The 23,447-nt window shown below is 40.2% G+C and overlaps 1 protein-coding gene across 1 annotated transcript in view; it reads left to right on the top strand.

Annotated features, from left to right (window-relative positions):
• FSHR (follicle stimulating hormone receptor) overlaps positions 1–23,447 on the top strand; it is a 79,970-nt gene that overhangs the window by 46,671 nt on the left and 9,852 nt on the right. Inside the window, exons 3-8 of the mRNA XM_021540190.2 lie at positions 7,037–7,111; positions 7,502–7,576; positions 15,254–15,325; positions 17,527–17,604; positions 21,130–21,198; positions 21,306–21,380. Of these exons, the coding sequence (XP_021395865.2) occupies positions 7,037–7,111; positions 7,502–7,576; positions 15,254–15,325; positions 17,527–17,604; positions 21,130–21,198; positions 21,306–21,380 (444 nt within the window). The remainder of the gene's footprint in view (positions 1–7,036; positions 7,112–7,501; positions 7,577–15,253; positions 15,326–17,526; positions 17,605–21,129; positions 21,199–21,305; positions 21,381–23,447) is intronic.

Raw genomic sequence — 23,447 nt, 5'->3', positions numbered from 1 at the left:
GTGCCATTGACTGAGTGGGTGTTTCTATCTTACACACATTTGTCTGTCTTCCCTGCAAGCTTTCATAGCCAAAGATAAAATTTAGTAATTCCTGAAGCGGGGAGCAGCAGATATGTCTGTCCCAGGGGCTGGAGTGCACTGAGTTCTGAGCCCCATCTCTCTGGGCTGCCTGTGTGGAGGCAGATTTCTGTGGAAAGTTGCCATTTTCTCCAAAGACCCTTTTTCTTGTTTGATCCTACAAAGTTTCATGCATTTTCAGCATTGCTGGCAATAAACTGGAAGGACTGTAATATACTCCCTTAGTGCTGGAGTTTGAGGAGATGTTTGTCCTTCTCAAACTGTACTGATTATAAAATCAATTCTTATAGTGATGTAGCTTCGTCTGTTGAATCTGGTTGTTATCAGTCCCAATTCTGCAGACTAATAGTGTGCTTTTTCAGATTAGAGAGACCAATTTAAAACCTTTACATGGACAATTAATTTGATGCAACCAAACTCTCCACAGACTTTCATCTGGATTGCTGGCATGGTGCTAAAGCACAGATAGAAATAAAATCCCCTTTGCTTCTGTCTGCTGTGCAGAATTTTTTTTTTCCATGCCTGCAGGGATTTTTTTTTTGAGAACATGGTTTCATGCCCTTTGGAGAAGACAGGAAGGCGAGCATTTGCACCTCCTGATAATCTCCCTCAAAGACTGATGCACTGACTCCAAGTGTGGAGTTGCTATTAGTGTTCAGTTGGTTAAATGGGTTTTCTACTTATTTAGTAAGGCCAGTACAACACGTGTGTGTATCTTCAGCAAAGTAAAGAGATGATGAGAAGAGTCAGTCCTTGATTTCATTTCTGAAACATCAATATCTGCTAAGAGATATTACCCTGTAACTCCCTTCTGTTCAATAAATCATGACAGGGAGACAAGTTTTTCATGTTCACAAGGAAAAGTGACAGGAGAAAGTGTCAACTATCTATTTTTTAAAGGTCAAAAGTCTCTAATATTTTTAAGAAAAATGGCTTTTCTTTTGTAACCTGTTTAAATCAATGTAGTAGCATTTTGCTGTCACTTCAGAGGGAAGTTTTCAGAAGTAGATTTTAGACCGGCTTGTTTCTGATCAGGCTGAAGAAATAAGAGCCACTCCATCCATGGCAGAGATACAGAGGAGACAGAGGTAGCCAGGTGCTTAATTTTTCAGTTCAGACATATCTCAGGCTAGTCCTGTGGGGGCTCACCCAGTGAATGCTGGGCAGGATTGCTTGGGCAACACCACATTTACTTGTGAAGCTTGACATAAATTGTGGTATTAGTCAAGCACTGAGTAAAACTGACCTGGAAAATTTCTCTAAAGAGTATTTATATTTATAGAAAGGGGGGGAAATAAGCATTGCTGGCCTTTTTTCCTTTCTCCTTTCCCTTAAATGACCACAGTGCTGTTGATTTGTAGCAGTACAGAGAGCACAGTGAGGCCACCTGCTCTGGGAATCAGTACCTCCAGTATCACTGCTGATTGCAGGTACCTACAGAGTGAAAGAAAAGCCTTCATGGGAATCCACAGGATGGCTATGCCACAAAAAAACTGCATCAAAGGTGAAGGATAATAGCCAATAAATGCCCAATTATAATTTATCACAGGAAATACAAGGCGAACAGATCAAAGGTATAGCCTGTGTGTCACTACAGGACACGTGAAAACACAACACGAGCCGCTGCTATTGCAAAGGTGAAAAAGAGGAAGTTTATTTTCTGACTCCAGCATTTATACTTCTCCAAAGGTGACAGTGGGTTGGAGGGTGAATGTGCCACCTCTCCAATGACATTGGACAAACTACCAGTACATCAAATTTCTCCGCCTCTATGGAGGAATGCAAAACATTGTTTACAGAAAGTCGTGTGAGAAAATTCTCAACAAGAATGTAAACTCAGAAGGCTTTAGAAAATCTTAAGAATCAGGGCAACACCTGTACATACCTACTCTGGAAGGGAATTTAAGGAAGGCTGTAGGAGTTACAGGGATGGAGTCACCACCAGGACCACAGAGTAGGTCCTGTGTGCCTGGAGAGGGGTGATATCCCTTCTTCACAACACGTGCCCTGTGGGCGACCTGAGCCTTGTCCTGCAGGGCAGCCCACTGTTGGCTAGACCACAGGTGCCTGGATAGTGTAATAAAGTCTCCACCAAGAGACAGGAGGGCTCTTGAGCCCCTGTAATCCAAGTGGGTTTATTGAGGAGAATGACAACGAAGGAGATGGGAGCAGGGGGAGTGGGCTGCAAGAGTGACCGGGGAAGGAGGGGCCAGAGTATATAATTGGGAAAGGCAAGGGGTGGCTGGAGTACAAACAGTCCAGTGGGAAGGGGGTGTAAGGGGGGAGCAGGGACAGACTGGCATAAACTGGACCAATGGGAACAAGGCGAAGGAGTGGTTGACTCGAGAGAACTAATGGGGAAACAGAGAATGTAGAACTTTCTAGAACAGGGGCATAGTACAACTGATGGCAGACATAAACTTTGGAGTGCATAGTGTCTGACAGACATACATTCATCTGCATGGGGAAGGCAGGAATCCAGGGGCAACACTTTTCCTTATACTACTGTGGTTTCCCATGGCATTCGTGGCGAATCCTCCCCAGAGCTCTTCTGAGCTCTTCTGCCTCATGTATGCTCTGCTCTTCTTTTGACACAAGTTTCCACTTAACTGATCTCTGTTAACCTTCATTATCTGTATAAAGGCACACAAACATAAGCACACATTTTTTAAAAACAGTCATATTTCCAAGCAGAAGAAGAAATTACCTTTTACCCTATCCCTGTGTGCTCTACTCTGATCCTGAAAGGAATTCCTATCATAAAATATATAAACTTCCAGTCTATTATTATTTTGTTGGTTTGAAACATTAGATCACTTGGCCCCAAAATCATTGGTTTGTGATTTTAATACAGTCTTGTTTTTTCTGTAAGACTTTTGTTAGCCTGAGACTTTTCCTTCAGTGGACTACAGAGAAACTGCCATGAACTATAAGTCCCTTGCTAACAGAATTGTTTAAAAGGCCATTTTGATGTATCTTGATTTTTACAGGTTGCACTCTGGGTGCAGCTGGTTTGAAGAGGAATCCTTCCTCTGGATCACACTGGGCTCTGCCACAGATGTCATGAAGTTGTACCCCTGGCATTGCCTAAGGGCAGATTTGCAGGCAGATTAAATGATTTTCCATCTCTCCCTCTCTTCTGACATACATGGAAATTATACACTGCACTCAGTTGCTGAGGGATGGGTAATAATGATTCCAGTTTGCTGCTTTAATGGCAAATTAGAGGAGATCCCTTAATCATGTGATGTCACGTCTTAGAGTCTTACATTCTCTTTGCAGAAAAATAAAAACAGTTGTCCTTTGTGCCTTTAGAAAATGTATTACTGATGCTTTTTCATCTTTTAGGCTGTATTTGAGTAAACAATTTATGCTTTCAAGGATCACTGGTGATTTCAGTGCAACTCTGCATGCAGTGAAAAGTAAGCTCAGGCAGATGCCTAAGCACTTTGCAACCACTGGGTGGTTTGGATATTTGGGGTTTTTTTAAGAAATTGCCCCTGACTGTTTTGCACGCAAGGCTTGTGTGTTTCAGAAGTGATGCTGGGATTGCTGGCTGAGTTCCCTGCCGGAACTACCAGTAGCACTAATAGTGTCATTCATTCCAAACAAACAACGTAATAACAGCCCTATCTCCTCTCTTGATGACATATAATCAGATCTGCATTATGAGCAATCATCTGTTTGTGTGTATTTATACTGCAAGACAAAACACTTGCACAAACACTAGCCAGCAATCTCTTTTTTCTCCTTGTAGCTACTGCCTCAGGTGTTATTTGCTCTCCTCTATAGAAGATCTGAGTCTGCTGAGTTGGTTGTTTGATGTGAGCAGCAGTGGTTTGCACTTTTAATGTCATGGAAACCTGTATCCAAGACAGTGTTGTTTGGGATTTCCAGGAGAAGGTGTGCACTTTTTGCTAGATATGAATAAATAGTTCATACAAATTATGCAACCAAAACCCAGATTAGTGCTGCCTATTGTTCACAGTGTGTGCCTTATCTCCTAAACAGAATCCTAAACAGAATCCTTCTTATCTGAACGACAGCCCTGTCAGGTTTATGTGCAGCCCAAAACTGGGATTCATCTACAGAGAACAATGAAAAGTAAGGTCATCACCACCAGGATTTCTTGGAGAGAGTGTGGCAGAGGATGCAGTTCATTTCAAGGGACAGAGGGTCTTTTCCCTCACCAGTGCAGTCCCCTGAACACAGAGGATGCATCCCAGCACCAGAAGGGTTACTACCTTCTGCCATTGACAATTTTCCCTTCTATTCCTTTTACTGGTCGTGAGATGCTCATAACCTCAACAGCTGAAAAAGAGGTTTGCTCCAGCTGGAAGACAAAAAAATGTCATTGTAAATGGACATATTTATATATGTCTATATTTTCATTGCCTGTTTAAAAAAACCAAGACTGTGTCCTTTGTACCTGTGAATGGGAATGTTAGAATGAAAGCCAGTGCATTTCCCACATCTCTGAAAGACCCCTCACACAGGTGTTATTTAATTCTGTTTAAAACGCAGTCTCGAAAAAACTTACTATTTTAAAAACTTAATCTTACAAAAACAGTTCAGAGATTCCTATCTTCCTATCTCTCTTCATTCCTTTCCTTCACCATGCATTCTCCAAGCCTTCCAGAGTGCCATGGCCTGCTTGTGCCCCACCTTAATCAGATCTGTATCTTCCATTTCTTGAATTGAAACAAAGCCAATAACCTACCACATTCTTTGGAAGCCAAAACACTCTTCTGATGCAGAAACATTCATTTTTAAGCAATCCATTAAAAAAGCTGTGTCATCCAAGTTGTTCCAAAGTTAGATAGCAGATTGGATCACAAAAAATTATTACCCTCAGCAGCACTATCTGCTGGGTGAGGTCACAACTGTATTATGGTTTCTTAATAACCCTTTTTTCCCTGTGTAAGGCCAACACATCTGCAACATATTTCCCCTGAACTTCTTAGTGGCATGAAGTATCTTCTTGCTAAATGTATTTGTTGGTTTTAAACATGCTGCTTTTTCTGAAGGTTTTCTTTTTTCTAGACAAGTGATTTTTAGATTTTGAGGAATGAAAAATATACACCTGACCACCCAAAAAGAGCATGGGGAAAACCAAACCAAACCTTAAAAGTGTAAGACACCTCCTACATTGTTAAATCTTTGAGACTGTAGTTAGCAAGTGAATTTTATACTGTCATATAAATACTTCATAGGGAGTGTTTGCTTCTATTCTATTCTATTCTATTCTATTCTATTCTATTCTATTCTATTCTATTCTATTCTTCTGGATATTTCTACTCATATCTTGTAATTATTTTTAAACAAAACAGGAAGATGATAAAAAATCTTTGGATCATCCCTTGCAATGGCTGTGTATCTCATGTAGCATGAAGGAATCCCTATCTCCACTGAAACATTTTGTTGCTGCTGAAAATTAAGTAATAAAGAGGAACACACTCATTTGTGTGGTGGTTCAGCACTGCTAAACAAACCCACTCCTCAATGCACCCTGCCAACCACCTATTGTCAGTTCTCATGTACTTTTATTTTCTTATTTTCCTGCCAGATAGAGCTCCTGGAGCAGAGCAGAGTTGGATTTCTTCCATAAAAAAACTTGAGGAAACAGAAGGGAAAATTTATTATTAAACTAAAAAATACTAAACCACTGTGGCATTTTTTTTTAAACTGAAAAGGTCAGGTGTCTTCTTTTGCAAGGCTTTTTTTTTTTGTCTTAAATGGGCAGGTAATCTGTCAGGTATTGTTCAGCTGTTACTTAGAAGAGAGTGGAATACATTTATATTTCTCTGTTTAATTTTTGTGATTATTTTTTGACTGTGCACATGAGATTACAATCTCTTGTTTTACCTCAGGCCTATTTGAATCTATTTGTAACCATCATAATTTCAAAAGAACAAGATATCCAGGAACAAGTGTCATCCAATTTCCAGTCTATTTATCCAAGGTTTCATTCCAAAGATGTGTGCAGTTACCTTATGATTAAAATGCGATAGACCATGAACTATCATTGAATTACAACTGTATTACAAATTTTACTTCCTACAGCTGACCTCAGCCTGAGAAAAAAAACATTTTGGCACCACTTCCAAAAAAAATGCAGTGAGGGATCTTTTGGCGTGGTGTCTTTACCTTGACCTTCCTGGTCAGTGCTGGAATAAGTGATGTGACTGGGACAGTGGACACTGCAGAAATACCCATTTGATTCACATGGGGAAATTCCTGAGCTCTAAATTACACCAGAGCCTGAGCCCTGTCTTTGCCATCCCACAGATTAAAGAAGCAAAGAAATATGTGCTCTGGACTAACAGGAGATGCATTCTGGTGTGGTGATAGCAGTAAAACTGGCCATTTATATTCTGCAGTTCTCTGGCTGTAAGTGGGCATTAACCATGTACAGACCATGTCAAATTGGGTTTGCTCCAAGCTGTGGAAGATTTCTTCATTTCTGTGGTCTCCAGTTGCTGCTAACAAGGGCACATCTGCTGGTGGCTTAATTTTAATGTCTGTTCTTCCCATTGGGTCAAGACAGCAGTTGCTGAAGCTGTGTCATATTTCTTGGGAGCTTTTTTGTTTTCAGTCACCTTCACCCCCTCTTTTCATCACTGAATTAAAAGGTTTCATTCAATTTCTGTCGGTAATTAGTAATGTCAGAAGTCCAGTACCCCATGATGGATAGACCCTGACTTCTAATGCACAGGGAATAGTGGCAGCAGGACATGCAGGGCTGATGCTGTACATACAAACTCCAGCCTCAGCTCTCTGTTTGTGACTGTTGTTGCTTGCCACAGCAGTAGTCATCAGTGTTTCTGTTTTCTTATCTGATATCGTCCTTGTTTTTAAAACTCATCAGTAATCTGAGAAGTTCCTTGTGAATTTTTCACTTCTCCATTTTCTGCTTCACCATGACTTGAAATATCTTGACTTCTAAATTATTTTGCAGAGAGATCTCACAGAATGATGCCTTGGAGGTCATAGAAGCAAATGTGTTTTCCAACCTTCCCAAACTACATGAAATGTAAGTAATGAGCAATCTAAATGCAAAGGAGACAATTATAAAGATTCATTATAGGCAAGTATCAAAGGTTTCACAGTTTGGTTCAGGTAAGCACTGAAGAATTTGTAGCATTATAGGAGCATTTGAAATCTTCCTTTGTCTTTTCCATCTTCTTATCTAGCTGTCCCTTTCTTCACCTGCTCAGGTGAAAATTTATCCTCAGATCACTGCCAGGATCAAAAGGTGGTGGGGTCTGCCTGTCCATGGTGGGCTGCTCCCTGAAATCATCCAGATCTTCTGCTGTCAAAAAGAAAATCCCAGCATATTGTTCCACTGCATTATGGGACAAACACAATTTCAGGATCAATATATTGATGTATTTTTCTCTGATGTTTCATTTCCTCTTTGCAGAAGAATTGAGAAAGCCAACAACCTCGTGTACATCGACAAAGATGCCTTCCAACACCTTCCAAGCCTCAGATATTTGTAAGATCTTTTGCTCTTTACAAGTCCTAGAGTCACTTTGAATTACACACCTGTGTATTTGTCCAGCTGGTGCTGAGCACTTTGAGTGATAAGACAGGATAATTCCCTCTCCTCACTACCAGCTGCACATTATCAAGACACATTTTCATGCCTGCACAGTCCTCAGAAAAGCTGAAGATAAAGCTTCCACAGAGGAGTCCCACACACAAGTTCCTCGAGCCATTCTAAGAAACAGGTTGAAAATGACTGATGAGAAGAGGAGCTGGAGCTTTCTTACATCTATAGAAAGAAATTTAGGTTGCAATTCCCCCCTTCAACTTTAGGTTGAAGCTCCTCTCCCAGGAGCTTAGGGACAAAAATAACATTTCTCATCTGTCTTTGCTATGGTGCAGCCTTCTGTTATATGTCACATACATGATGTTAAGCATTCAAATTATTTTTTCTTTGGCAAAGGTGGTGTTATAGCTATGGTCTTCATAAATGCCTGATGTGAGATGATTAGATCCCCAAAATACAAACATATAGCTGTATTCAGATACAAAATAATTGTTTACAAAATACAAAATAAAGCTGTATGTACAGCTTTATTTCCACAGCCAGCCTCATCAAGAATGTGATTTGCACCACTGTGGTTGCCACATCTGCTTCTATGGAGTTGCCATCAAAATTCAGTGGTAGCTGAATGCATCCTTAGAGAAATCTGGTTACTCAAATATATTTTCACAGCTTTTAGCACATGGTTTTAATGTGACTGACAATCTCTCCTCTGCATTAAAACCCCAATGAAGTCCAATGAACTCCATTTACCAATAGTTGGTTTTAATGGTGCCAGCTTATACATATACATACTTATATACTTATACAAATAGTGCCCTTTGGTGGGCAGGATACCAGTTTATTCACCCAGCAGGATACCAACTTCACTTTTGTATGTCCCTTCACCTGAGCACATAAACCCCATCTGATTTTCCTGACACAAGAAACCTTACTCATACAAGAAACCTTGTTTTCCTTACTCATGCAAGAAGCCTGGTCATGGTTTCTACATTTCAGTACCTAAAAGGAAACATTTAATTGTCTGGTCAGATATTTCATAAAGACAGTATGAAATCAGGTCAGTGGTCTGATAAGTGCAGCTCCCAGTAAGCCTAGGAGTGTTTGAAGTCTCTGAAAATCACTAGTATCTGACAGGTTCTGGGCTCAAAAATGCCAAGGGGCATTACTTTGAATTTTTACTTTAAAATTTGAGATTTAAGACTTGGACGTTAGGAGATAAGGTGTATTTAGCACTAGAGAAGCCATTGCAGTTTAAGCCCTCATTGAACTGGAACATGTGTCTAGATTTGGAAGAGGATTTTCGCTCTTCCCAGTATTTTGACTGATTCCCACTTTATCAAATTCATCAGGCAGCTTGGTAAACTTTAACTTTTGTGTTTGCATAACTGGAACACAGATTTTCTCTTGACAGTAGAGAAATAAAGCTCTAAGTTTGCATTGTCATGAAGAGATATCATGTGCCTTTTTCCTCCCATTTCAAGCCTGAGTCATCCAGCAGTGACTGCTGTCTTTGAGTAGCTCTGGCCATCTAAGAACAAAACCACAGCATTTGTTTATCCCATGTAAAATCCCCAGAACAAGTTGCCATGGGGAGTACAGTTGTCAGATGTACAGATGGGTAGAAAGAATGAGAGCATATTTAACTCACGTGAAATTGAAGAAGAAATGTGAACATTCTAAAGAACACACTAATTTCAGTGAGCATTTAAATATGGGACACAGAAATCATAGGTGAAGGTAAAGTCACACTTTAAATATCTGAAATAGTGCTTTTCTCTTGGCGCTAGTGGATGTTGCCTCTTCTGAACAGTTCTCATTCCACACTCCCATGCATGTTGATTCAAACATTCAGAGGTTCCACCTATGTAAAAATTCAGCTGCAACATCAATGCTATGACCAATAGAAGCAACAGGCTGAAAATACAGAGTCTTGCTTGTCTACCTGACCATTCCCCTGCCCTCTTCAGCTAGTTTTTCTTGCTAGTTGATATCAGAGGAAACTGTATTTTGAACTTTTTTAAAGGTTTTTTTCTCTTGTAAGCATGGAGGGCCAGAAGAGACTCTCCAGCTGCTATATCCTATTTCTTCCCAGAACCACTTCATACATCCCATTAATTAAGTGCTTTATTGAAATTTCTGATGCTCTTCACTGTTCCCTACTTTCTTCCATTTTCCAGGAGAGGCTTTTCTAGAAATGTAATGATTTGATAACTAGAAGATCTCCTCTAGTTTATTTATGGCTCGTTAATTCATGTTCATTCTTGTGCCAAGGCTTTTCTTTTCTCTGGTTTATGTTCATAAAATCCATTTTTGGTGTTTACTCCAGTAATGGATTCATGCTGCACCCCCTCTGTGCCTTCATTTTAGGAGGTAAAACCCCCCAGTCTTGCATGAAACCCCAATGAAGTCCATTTAAAACTAGTTAGTTTTAATAGTGGCAGCTTAATAGAGAGTACAAAAGGTGCAGGTTTCCTGGCTGGACCTCCTGAACAGATGAATGTGGGGTTTGTTCTAATAACAAGGGTTGAGGAAGATGTGCTGGGGGTATAAATCTGTGCCACATTGTTGGCTTCAGTGGAGCTGCATCATTTCCCCACATGGGCCTGGGAGCAGGACACAAAGTTCTTGTTGGGGACTTTCTACATCCAGTGAGACATGATGCTAAGTAACACCGTGCTCAGATCACCTCTCTAAGTGCAGCCACACCTTCATGTTCTCCCCTGCATTTCTGGAGGAAAGATGCCATTTTCCCTATCCCCTGGCCTCACTGCCTGCTGCTTGCCCTTGTGGGAACTGAATAGGCAGAAAGCTTTGCTGTTGAAAAGGGTAGGATAGTTAATTTAATGAGAAAGTAGAAACCTTGATGGAAGGCTGTAAAACACCATTTGATAAAGGTAACGCAATCCTCATATTCACCTTCCTGTGACATGCAAGGAAGAGGCAATACTGAAAATAAAATGTAAGATGTCGAGGAGGTTAATAGATTGATGGTTTTTCAGTTCAGTCAGGGGGGGTTTTGTGGTGGTTGTTCAGGGTTTTTTATACAATACACAAGCAAAAGGTTGTAAACATGTGGGACTATAATTTAAAATAATGAATAAAAGGGTAAAGCATCTGTGTGGAACAACTATTGCAGAAATGATAAAAATTTTAAGGCCATGAGAGGAAACTTGTAAAACCTGGAAACTTGTAAACCTGTACATCACTGCCTAATTTTTGCATTAATTGCTGTAAGTTAGGAAGGAATAGTACATGGTTTTGTCAATATCTTGTCACATAACAGATTAGGTGATTCTGTCTGACTGTATAAGGAGGTACAGAAAGACCAAGCTGCAACCAGCATCTCAAAGCACAAGGACTTGGACTTGGGTACCTGCCCATCCTTGGATCATTGTGGTTCTTCTGAAGCTCCCAGCTATGGGGACAGTTTGGCAGGGTACAAGACAATGTGCTCTGATTCCTTACACAGTTCTGTGGCTGTAGCAGAACTTATAACACAGTGCAGAAAATCTTTCAGAAAAAAAAATATATTTACTGGTGGTTTTTGTTCAGAAAACACAGAGAAAAAAAAAATTAATCAGTCTCAATGTCCAAAATTGAGCCCAGGTACTACAGCCCATTAGTTTAATGACCTTTGCAACACATTGTTTGCAAGGCTTTCTCTGTGTTTCTACAAAAACAGTTTTATAGCCACTGGGTCATGTTTATGGGCAGGCAAGAAGCTCTAGCTAGCCTTGTCAGTTCCCTCATTGGCTTCATGGCCTCATTATGGCCACCAGCTGTTGAATATTAATATGCTTTTATCTCTGTCAACTTGGAGACAAATACATTTCCTCTTCAGCCCCTTTGTCACTCCCTTTTTTTCCTGCATCATCATTACCAGAATGGCAAAAAAAACACAAAGAAAAGGAAAGTGCTGAAAAAATGCAGTGCTGAATAGTCTAAACCTTCTAGAAACAGGCAACCTTAACTTTCTCACCAGTCTTCTAGAAGCAGTGAAGAGAATTGCTAATTGGTTTGCTTGAGTATGTGCCAGAGAGACAGACTGCTTCAAAATGGTAACTTACTGACCTTTTCATGGGTACAAGATTATTTATCTGGCACTCATTAGGGAGACCTGTGGCATAGTCTCTTTAATAATGTAGTGATGGCTTTGCAAACTCATTTTCTATACAAAATTACTTCTAATATGTCTTTTGGTTCATTTTCTAGGGATGTCCATGTCCTGTATTAAGCAATCTCAGCTTACAATACAAAGATTTGAATGTAACACTCCTTTCAGGTTAATTTTGAGGGAATACAGCTGAATTGTTGGAGAGGAGGGAAAATGTAGGTGCCAAAACTATGGGTTTTGCCTGCAGAAGGAGCAGAGCCCAACTCCAAGTCTTTCAGCAACTTGTGTCTGTCTCATGCTTCCTAAACACAAATCTGCATTTGCTGCAGGTGCAGCAAACACCACAGAATTCCTGACCCTTTTCTTGGAGTTGACTCTTCAATAAAAAGAAGCGATGCTCCACTCCATCCTTTGGTGTGGCAGCCTCACAGTTAAAGACCTTCCCCCAGGAGTTGGGGCTGCAGATTTAAGAAGCCTGGGATACCTGAATCAGAGGAATGTCCTGCTGGAATCAGGCTCACAAGCACCATCAAGTGACCAGTGTGATTAAGGGACACAAAGATAATGCTTCCTGAGTGAAGTTGTGTTTATCTCTGCCTACCCTGAGTCTGCAATTTAGCAAATACCCGCAGTAAATTGATGAAGTAAACTGTGTTCTCATATTTGTCAGAATAGCTCCTACAATTTGGCACAAGAAAGAAAAAAAAAAAAAAAAAAAACAAAGTTGATAAGCAGCCAGAATCTTCCAGGAATTAGTTTCTGATTTTTTTTTTTTTTTCTCAGCTGATTGTGGTGCTCTGTTTTCTTAAGTGCTGAGTCTAGTAAGCCTTTTCAGAAATACCTTGGAAAGCAGCCATCAGCCATCTGAAAAAAAAGGGTTCTCACCAAGTTGTTTATGCATGGCAAGGGGGGACTCAGTTATAACACAGATTAAAGAGGACACTTGTTTAAAGTGAGGTTACTAAGGATGTATACATTGTATGGTAAATATATTGACAAAGCTGTCCTGCAGGAAAGATATTCAGTAAATCGGATTATCTACATTCTAAAAAGATTATCCACTTAAAGGCCTCTGGAGATTTGCTGGTGGAATAAAAAGAGAGGCAAGATCTAGGCTGCAGTCTAGCTAAATATTTTTTCAGTTCTTTTTCTGCATTTAATTAAAAGAACATCCTCTCCTGCTCCTAATCACCATTCTGTGCCTCTGTGCAATCAGTGCCTTGTACCACCTGTAGATTTACTTCAATATGGAATGATTTGTCAAAGATGCTTTCCTCTTCTTCTCATGCTGCTAAGTTGACACCAGTGAAAATTGAGCCCTGAACACTTTGGAATTAGTGGAAAGATCAGAACTAACCCAAGGCATTGGAGATGTTTTTTCTCACATGTATGGTGAAAGCCCTGATAACCAATGTGGAATTTTGATATGCTGGGATTAAGTTGCCCCTGGGAGCAGTGTTTGAATAGCAGATGTCACCTTTCATTGCTGCACCATCAGGACTGAGATTTTCTTGGGAAAGGACTGTAGAAAGAAAAGCTTCTTATGTCTTCTCTGCCCTGAAGTAGCCATGCACTACTTGTCAGCAGTCTCCTCCTTCATTTTCCTACTAAAGGAAATATATGCCATAATTTGTGTTTAAAAGGGGCATGTAAAAGAGGATTGCACAAATTTTTAGCATATGACTCTTTTTAAATTAAAGGCAGCTTTCCACTAAAACCCTGAATATCTCCAGTAATTTAGAGAGTGTATTTTAAAATATTGTAAGGGGGAGTTGCAGGTTCTTCTCCTATTGCTTCTATTTTTATTTTTTTTTTACAAAGTCCTTTTATGAAGTGTAAGTGCAGAAATGTTTTAAGTAACCTTGTATAATCCACCTGCTTTGTTAATCATGCTTTCTATTTAACCATATGTAATAGTTTTTCAAAGGCATTTTTGTGGCGCTTTCTTGGTCACACTTGACAGCTGCTATTTTTACGTTAATGCAGTGTCAGACCACTCTGAATCCTGAGACAAAACAGTCTTGACATTTCAGCAACTTTCCCAAATTGCCTTCTTGAATATTCACTAATAGTACTTTAATTTTTCCCTGCATATGAACTATTGCTTTCTGTTACAAGATGAGACAGATGAAAGTTGGCTTTTCCGCATCTGAGGATACCCAGATACCATCTCAGGGATCTCAGAGCAGTATTTATGCAAGTGAATGGCTTTTTTATGGACTTATGTGTCATCTTGAGTTCCCAAATGTAGGATTTGGTTGTCATATGTAGGCGTTCGGTTTCAATTCAAATTATGAAACCTGAAAGACTGCAACTCTCCGGAAATAATCTAGGTTCATAAAAAAACATCATATGAACAATGTTACCTTTTTCTGGTCTCAACCAGTTCTTTGATCACAATTCAGCTATTCAGGAATAATACTGTTTAAAAAATAAATAAAAGAAAAAAAATCACATCTAATAATGAAATAATATTGTTCTAAGTGCCAGGATAAAAAAAAAACTGTGTTCCTTAAGAAACCAATATTCTCAGTGAAAGGTTACCTTCTTTACTATCTCATATATTAAAAACACAAAGATATCATCAAACTTTCAAGAATCCAACATTTCTCTTTGTGTGGTGGGGTAAACATGAGACTTTTTGGTGTCTGGAAAAAGCTCCAAAATGTTCAGAGGCCAGTCCAGTCCAGCTCCTCCTTCCAGCACTCAGCCCTCCTTCCAGCCATCAGCAGCCACCAGTCATCTCCTGCTGCATGGCAACATCAGATTTTTCCTGTCCTCTTACCCTCTGGATAACAAAATTTGACTAAATTAGATGTGGCCCATCTCTGTGGATATGTGTGATCTCACTGGCTGTGAGCACAGGGTTTTCCTTCAGGGTCAGCAGTTCTGGCTTGTTGTTTCATAGACAGGAACCACAGTGCAGACGCCAGTGATGGGCAGTGCAGTGGGAGGGTGGAGGTACCTAAGGACTGAGGCTTGGGACCATTTCCAGCTACACGAACTGCTGAAATGTTCCCATAGTTTTGGCTCCTCAGTATCAAAGGTGCTGGGGAGTAAAATGTCCTAATTCTCTCCTAATTTCATCAATTAATTTCCCCTGGAATTAATGTGTTCTCTATTACAGTAGAAGGTTTAAATTGTGGTGGGTTAATACTTTTGTCTTAAAACAACTATCATGAAAATAATTATCCTGTGTCAGTGCAGTCGATTTCTTAGAATATTGTTAGGAAATTACTATGGACAATTTACTGAGATCATCAGGAGGGACTGTGTTATCATCCAAGGTAAGTTTTCTCCCATTACCTCTTTTGGCAGAACTCAGCTTGTACTTTGGACAAGAACCTTTTTAAATTACAATGTCAAGTTTCCTAATGGGAAACCCCACTTTTGTGGCTAAACTCTGCCTTTTGTGACAACCATTTTAAGTCCAATGTTCTTCTTCATTAATTGCTGCCTTCTTTCCAGGAGCAAATTGAATAATCTTCATCTTCTCTTCCCCTTAGGTTAATATCAAACACTGGCCTTCGGTTTTTACCTGCTGTCCACAAGGTTCACTCTTTCCAGAAAGTTTTGCTGTAAGTTTGAACGTTTGCTTTTCACAGTTTGAAAGCTGCCTTTGAGTGTTCTGCTCCAGCAAAGCCTTTCAAGACACGATTCCCCATGTGTTCATTTGCTAGCTCCACAGTGGCATGTTGATTGTGATTTTGCAGGCATTGATGGTCAGAAGGTCTCAGCTCTCTCTAGGTCTCCCTTCTACAAAGCATTGGAGCCACTCTAACTGCAGTGTGAGCACATGTCTGGGTGGCCCAGGGGACAGACAACAGCCTCTAACTCCTCTTTCAGAAGTTGAAATCCAAACCAGGATAGTGGCAGTGGAAATTTGTTGTTACCTGATAAAAAGTTTCTGACCTGCATGGGAAGAGTCACTGATCTCAGAGCTAAGTTCCATCAGAAGTGGCCACATCACAAAGAAAAGAAAAATAAGAACAAACCACACCAAAACCCAGACTCAGGGAATTATCTACCATACCCTTTTATATTTTCCCCTGTCAGTAACACTGTCCAGAAAATGAAAGTTTTTTACTATGGAAAACTCCTGTGCCAGTGAGGAAAAAAAAATATTTGTGCAAAATTTTGTGTGAAAACAGGCTGTTAATTTCCTAAAGCACTTTTTATTCTGCAGAAAAAAGCACATCAGAAAAACTTGGTTTCTTTTTCACTGAAAAATATTTTGCATACATTTCTCAATCAGTTCTTAATATAAATGAAAACATTCTTTTGGAGAAGATTTACTGTTAATTCACATACAAAGTTCTGCATCCTCAGATCTTTGATTAGAAGATTTCAACCTGCAGAAACATTAATCCTGCAATTATTAATGGCTATCTTATAATACCCATTAATATCAATAAATATGCATATAAAATATAGAGAAGGTTGACTGAATATAGTATGCAGACATATAAAATAAGAAATCTATTTCAGGAATACATTTGATGTATGTAATTCTGAGAACTTCAGTTCAGTGCTCCTCAAAACCATCAAGGAAATGCAACAGCTATGGCATTACAGGGACTTTCACCTATACACGTTTGTGTTTATCATCAGTCTTAACTAGACAGGAATTACTGCATCCTGTACCAGCAAGAGCTTTTAATTTTTTAGGTGCAACTCCTCACTTCTCTGTAAGAATAAATAAACCTTGATACTGATTGAGTCCCAAACTAGACCTCTGTTCAAACCTTGGACCCTCTGAGGTCAATAAGAGAATTCCACTTGGCTCAAGCTGTGCCAATATTTAAGTACCAAAGGCAGGTCTTGAAATTTATAAAGGGCAGAACTTTAGTAGAGGGATACAGTTCACTTGCATGGGTGCTGTGTTCCCTCCCTATTCCTGTTTCTGCTGCCCTCAGTTTGCTGAATGAAGCCTCTGTGTGTCACTGTGCAGAGTTGTGGCTGTATGGTTCTTGTCAGCATGAGATAATTCTGGAACCACACTTAATTTCAAGCTTTGCAGATAATTAATTTTGTTCCCTGCTTTCCAACAGAAACAGCATGGAAACAGCAATATCCCCAGTCTAAATTATGAGTAACACTATTTAACTTCTCTGAGGCCTATACTGAGCCAGCAACAGAACATTCCTTTTTTTTTTTTTTGGTTTGGTTTTTCTTTTGTTTTGTTTTGTTTTTTGGGGTTTTTTTGTTTTTTTCAGTCACAACTGAGAAAAGACAGAAATTCTTATTTGTTAATTCAACAAATTGCACTGACAGGGGTCCTGCATTTAAGTTCTTAAGCACATACAAAGCTTATAAGCAACCCTGTTGACATCAGCTAGGGAATGATTCATGGGCTGGTAGGTACCCTGCTGAATCAGGCCAAAAAGGCTAATGGCTTTCCTCCTTCTGGTTGGGAGGCTGGGAGAAGGGTTGGCCTCGCAGACCCTCCCATTGCATTTTCTGGGGAGTATGTTTGTTGGAGGAGCTATTTCATCCCCTTCAGCGTTAAAGACCTCACCTTATATGCATTTTAATGTCTTTAGCCTATTTGGGAGGAAAGTATGGGGGTGTTGGAAATGTTTTGCTCCAGCCTTTTTTATCAGGAAGGTTTGTGCTCTGCGGGAAAAAAAAGGCTTGGAAACTTTGGTCATTGCCCTCTGTCTGTAGTACTTCCTCAGATTGAATATAAAGGAAAAATACTGTGTTTGAAGCAGCATATTGTTTTGAAAGGTCATAGAAGTACAAAAAGCTGTGTTTTCTATTGTATTTTATTTTTCAGAGATATTCAAGACAATATCAATATACGTACAATTGAAAGAAATTCATTCATGAACCTGAGTTCTGAAAGTGTGATTCTGTGAGTAGACATAGCAAACTCATTTTTCTCCTTGTTAGCTCATTTCTTTTCCAGAACAGGGTCCAGGATAGCAGGAGTTGGACACTTTTTCATACACTTCCAAATTCAGTTTGAGATTTTAATTTCTCCTTGCCCCTGAGATCTTGGTATTCAGTTTCCCTTCCATGAAACAAATGAATGCTTTTGTGTTTTGTTTTGGTTTTTTTTTTGGTTGTTTTTTTTTTTTTTTGGTTGTTGTTGGTAGTGTGTTTTAGTCCTGATCTTTATTTTAGAAGCACATCAGAGAGCAAATTTAGTAATTACCGATGCCAAGGTTAAACAGCTACAGCTACATTCCCTGTGATACAAATTGTGTTCAAAAGGATGGCACGACTCATAAATATTTACAGTCAGACACATCACTCAAAGACGTTTATTAGTTGGGCAGAATATATGAAAATGTTGTGGAAATGCGGTTATTTGTACACAATGTTAATGCATTGGTACGGGTGGGTTCACAATGCAGTTTGGAGCTGCATGGTTAGATGGCTCTACATTTGATTTGAACAGTCATGTATTTTAATGAACTAGCTGGCTTCTTTGATCCTTTCTCTCTGTATATCAAAACATACTGTTTGCTTGCTAACAAGCTGCCTTCCTTTCGCTTAGCCAGTGGCCAGATTGGAAAAAATTCCTACCATGTGGTTTACCTGGCACACTGAGAGAGAAAAGCAAGGTTTGAATCGACTGAGCTCATGTCCATTCTGGGGAGAGCAAGGTCAGACCATCAATACTGAAGAGAGGCCAGTAACAATTCATTTAGCTTTATCTCTCCTTTTCCCCTATCAGTTATGCACAGACTCTCTATACTTCAAGTTCTGAAGTTTTGAAAACACACACACACACACACACACACACACATACACACATATACACACAGACTTTTCTCAAGTATGTATTTCCAAAGCACTGCACAACAAATGCTATGTTTGTTTTCATAATACCACTGGAGGGTAAGATTAATACCCCAGAGTTTTACAGTGTTTTGATCTCTCTGTGGCACTCGAGCAGTTTGAAGTTAGCTTTCCCCTCTCTCCCAAAACGTTTCATTGCTTATCATCAGGATGAAATTCTTTACTGTGAGGGGTTAAGGCAGAAGAACAGGTTGCCCAGAGAAGATGTGGATGCCCCATCCCTGGAAGTGCAAAAGGCCAGGTTGGATGGAGCCTTGTGCAGGTTGGTCTAGTGGAAGGTGTTGCTGTCCATGGCAGGGGGTTTGGAACCAAGTGATCTTTAAGGTCCCCTCCAGCCCAAATTTTCTATGATTCTGTGATGTCACAGGCTCCCCACACCCACCAGTGTGTGCAAGAGCAGCAAGAGCCATGTGGGCAGACTTGGCCTCCAGCACCCTGGTCAGACAATGTCCTGACCTTACTCTAGTTCTCCATAGAGCAATTCGGGATAGAGACCCTGCATGCACCCTTAGAGAGTCCCTGATTAGGCTTTCCTTGTGCTGTGGTGAACTTCGTTCGTTTTAGCCACAAATTTGCAATTTTTCTATACAAAACTAAAGTCACAGCAACTCAACGTTGAGTCACAGCAACATCCTTTAGCAAAAGCAGGCATATCAAGTTGATTAAAATCACCCAGGACCCACTGAACGCCCACATTCTAGGGAGAAACCATTTTGATAAGCTTAGTTGTAGAAGGCTTCAAGCATATTTCCACCAGTAATTTGGATTTGATCTTACGCTATGCATGGGATAAGCACAGGTGGGAACTGAGGAGACATTTGGTAAGGAAGTGCTAGAAATTTATGGAAGAAAACCACCTTGCTTCCCTGGTCTGCATGCAACTTAGGCTCTAAGACAGATCTTTCCAGTCCTGAAATAGGGTGTAAATTCCTGTTCCTCAGGGACAGTGACCTCTTGCACTGGATGAATTTTAGAGTTTTAAAAATCATCTCTAGCCATGAAATTATAAGGAAAAGCCTCCATGTCAAAGCTCTAATATCTGCCTTCATTGTCACTTTGCTAATGCAAGAGTTAGTGGAGTCAGTAAGGATGCTGGTTGAAGTGAGGGGAGAATCTGATTCAACAGGAATTCATCTATGTGTACTATAATGAGGTCTCAGTATTTGGGTAATTTTTTTGCTCTTTTTACTACTCAGATGCTATTAGCCAGGTGACAGGACTATATAGTCCACACTGTGTCTACAGTGACTGTTTTACAACCTTAGTATCTCATTGCATTAGCATCATGTTCAGTGAGAGAATGCAGTAAGTGCTAATAGTGTGATTAAAAACATATCTATCAGCCTGGCAGCTACAAATTTATAAGATCAATGTAATATAATAAATGTTTCAAATGCTGTAAGCAGGGACCTGTCTCTCCTCTGTGCCTGCTCACTCATGTCTAATAGTGCTGGCAAGTGAAGGGGACGGTGACAGTTCTCCTGATCCAGCTTGACAGACATTATAGACACAGAGCCATGTGCATCTGCCTGTCATGGTCAAAAGAGCAATCCTTTCAGCCAGACCCATGACTGATTTCCATGCTGACCTTAGCTCACCACCTCAGACCTCAGATAAGTGGGTCACATGTATGCTCAGCTTTCAAAGTGAATTAGAAAAGAGTCCAGGTTTGCTGACAGTTTAATTAAATCAGGCCATTTCTGCCATCAATCAGACCTGCCGCTGCCTGCTGGAGAGGGCGTGAGCAGCAAAGTGACGTTTAAGGCGAGATGAAAGATTGCACCGTAAAGATGATAAATATAACTGACCTAAATGTAAATTTTTAGCACCGTGAAGGGACAGAAGGAAGGTCACTAAACGTTAATTAGGTAATGCACCAGAGTAAAATCTTGGCAGAGAGCCCCAGGAGCTTCAATTGCCAGGTTTGCTACCTGTGGCCTCCTCCCGGGGAAAGGAGCCTGGGGAGGTAGGACTGGGCAGCAGAGCAGGCAGGGAGTGTAATTTGTCAAGGCAGCAGTGCAGGAGGAATCACCTGCTTTCTGGGCAGTTTGGCTGCCCCTCCTGCCCTCCTGCCTGGCTCAGTGACCATCAACCCCCCTCCTCCACCTGCCTGGCTGTGGATGTCAGCCCATGGCACACAGCAGACTTTTCTCCCTAATAACTGGCAAAGGTGAAGCAGTGGCCCAGCATTTCAAAGGCATCTTGCTAAAAGTAAAACTGAGTGGCACTGACAGCACCAACAGGGAAGATTCTGTTCTCCCTGGCTCCTCTGCTGCCTTCCCAGTGGAGCCATGAGCAGTACCAGCATCTTCAGCAGCTCTGACCTTACTTCAGGAACTTACTCCAGCTGCCATCTCTGATGGTAGCACTCATCCACCCTATTCATGTCTGCCCCCTCCAAAGCCTTTCTCCAACTACTGAGGTCTTCCAGGCTAGGATTTGTAGAATTTTCACCATTTCAGTGTCCATTTAACAATTTTATTTGTTTGAGATTCCCTGTTTTGAATTGCATACATTTTAGTCATGAAGCGTAAATAAGAATACAACTCTCTTTTCCTTTTCTCTATTGCAGATGGCTCAATAAAAATGGAATTCAGGACATTGAGGATCATGCATTTAATGGAACATACCTGGATGAGCTGTAACTATTTCTATTGTTTGCAATTCTGAAAAATGAAGATTGTATCTTCTGCAAGATTTTTTTTTTTTGTCTCAGATTGTTTCAGCATAAAATATTGTGTTTTTCAGAAATCTAAGTGATAATCAAAACCTAGAAAAATTGCCAAATGAGATCTTCCAGGGAGCCAATGGACCCATTGTTTTGTAAGTAGTAGAGTAACATTTTCCTAAATGCTGACTCCTTAGAAAAGGTCAGAGAAGAACATATGAATGCCAGTCTGGATTTCAACATCTTAAAAACCTTGTAGATCAAGACCACAGGTCTAGTTCTGAATTTAAAAAAAAAAAGGAAGGCATAACTGAAATTTCAGTCTTTATTTTAGAGCTTTATTTTCACTTTTTCCCCAAGTTTTCCAGAATATTGAGGGTGAGAGATTTAGATCAAGGTTCCCCTCCACGGTTGATTAAAGTGTGCAAGAGAAGAGTTATCCTGCTTTGTTTTTTCCACTAAAAAAAATGCTTTTGGTTTTCTGTTAGAGCAAAATCAAGACCAGGTGAGTGACTCTTAGTGCTGAAATCTGAATTACTTGCCACTGAAGACCTGCCCCTGCATCTGTGCAACTTAATTTTGAAGCAAAATTCCCATCCTACTGGGATGGAGATGGGGATAGGTATGAAATACGTCCCACACAGTTACAGCAGGATGTCCTTGGTGGGTGATGAGCTGGGAATGGAGAACTCAGCATTAGAAAATTCAGCAGTAGGAAGCTCATGGATCTCAGCCGCCATTACCTCAAGCCACAGTTTGTTGTAGGCTCCAAAAATGTATGAGTTTGCACAGCTCTCTGTGTTTCTGAGCACAAGCTACCACATTTAAGGGCTGCAAGAGAGAAGGGAGGTTCTTTTTTCATCTCACTGCTTTATCAGAACCTTTCTCTCTCTACATCTACGCTGGTTGTCTAGAGAGGGCTAAAAATCAGCCAGAACAAATGAGCAGGGTCATTGGAGCTGTTGGAAGATTTTGCATAGATGCTAGAGTGGTTACAAATCTGAAAAGGAGGGAAAAAATGTCTGATTAACCTTGAATTGAGTCCAGAGCTCTTCTGAAGGCCTCATTTTCCACTGTGTGATGGTCAGTGAACCTGTGATATAAAGAGTTGGGCTTACTGCATTCTGCTCCACTTCCATTATTTCTTCAAAGCATCTTCTCTCTTTGGAAAAGACTGACAGTGGAGCATATTTAAATCAGTAATATCATAGGTGTTTCTTTGGGAAATCACTGTTTCCTGTAGTGAAAAGTAAGTGCATTTTCTTTGCAAGCTATACTTGATACAATCATATTCTGGAGGTTTATCAAATTGATTTGATATTAATTTGATAGTTCAATTTCTAACACTGAGTTATTTGTATAAAAAGTTTTCTGTTTCATTACCAATACATCCTCCATTCCATGGATGGGAAATTACCTTTTTATCCTGGATGAGATCATGAAAGAAGAGCCTTCTTACTCATCCATCACCAGGGATGTGCTTTCGCTTGTGGAAATGATTGACCCATAATCATATCTTTGCTGGGACAAATCTTATTTTTGCTGTTGCTACAATCAAATCCATGTTGCAGACTGCAGTGCTCTAACAGAATGAATACCAAGGTGGTTTAACTCTTGATCTTCCTGAACCAGTGTTAAGGAGTCAATTAATGCCAACTTCTATTTTATAATTCATCATATTAAAGTAATGTGAAACAAACACAAACACAAATAGACAGCACCAGTCATAAGCCTTGTGCAGGTTACAGAGTTTCACAAATTAATTCCTCTCTCAGACTTACAGCTCTTGGCTGAATTAGAATCTTTCTTTGGGAAAGACATCAAATTTTGAGTTAAAGGATTTTGGCATTGACAGTAGGCCAGTAAATCAAATAGCTAATAAATCCCACAACTATACATACTCCTTCTATACAGATACACACTCTCTTTCCAACTTGGAGTTTCATAGCTTCAATTTTCAGCTGCACTGTTTAATTTAATTGTCTGCTGCTCCTCTCAGAGCTGTAGTGGCTTGCACCAGCCTTTGCTGGTATCCTTAGTTCTCTGACTGCATCCTAGATCGATGCAGGGTGAGGCATGGCTGTGGCCCATCCCACCCGAGCAATTTTCCTTCATTGGTAATCCCACATATAGAGGCTGCAGGAGAGCTCCAGTAGATCCCCAGCTCCCCAGCTGAGCCCCTGAAGTGCAGCCAGAGATCAGTTTAGATACAAGCACAAAGA

This window comes from Lonchura striata, chromosome 3, assembly GCF_046129695.1.
Source record: "Lonchura striata isolate bLonStr1 chromosome 3, bLonStr1.mat, whole genome shotgun sequence".
Classification (NCBI taxonomy): Eukaryota; Metazoa; Chordata; class Aves; order Passeriformes; family Estrildidae; genus Lonchura; species Lonchura striata.
This window is presented reverse-complemented; position numbering and strand designations above follow the sequence as displayed.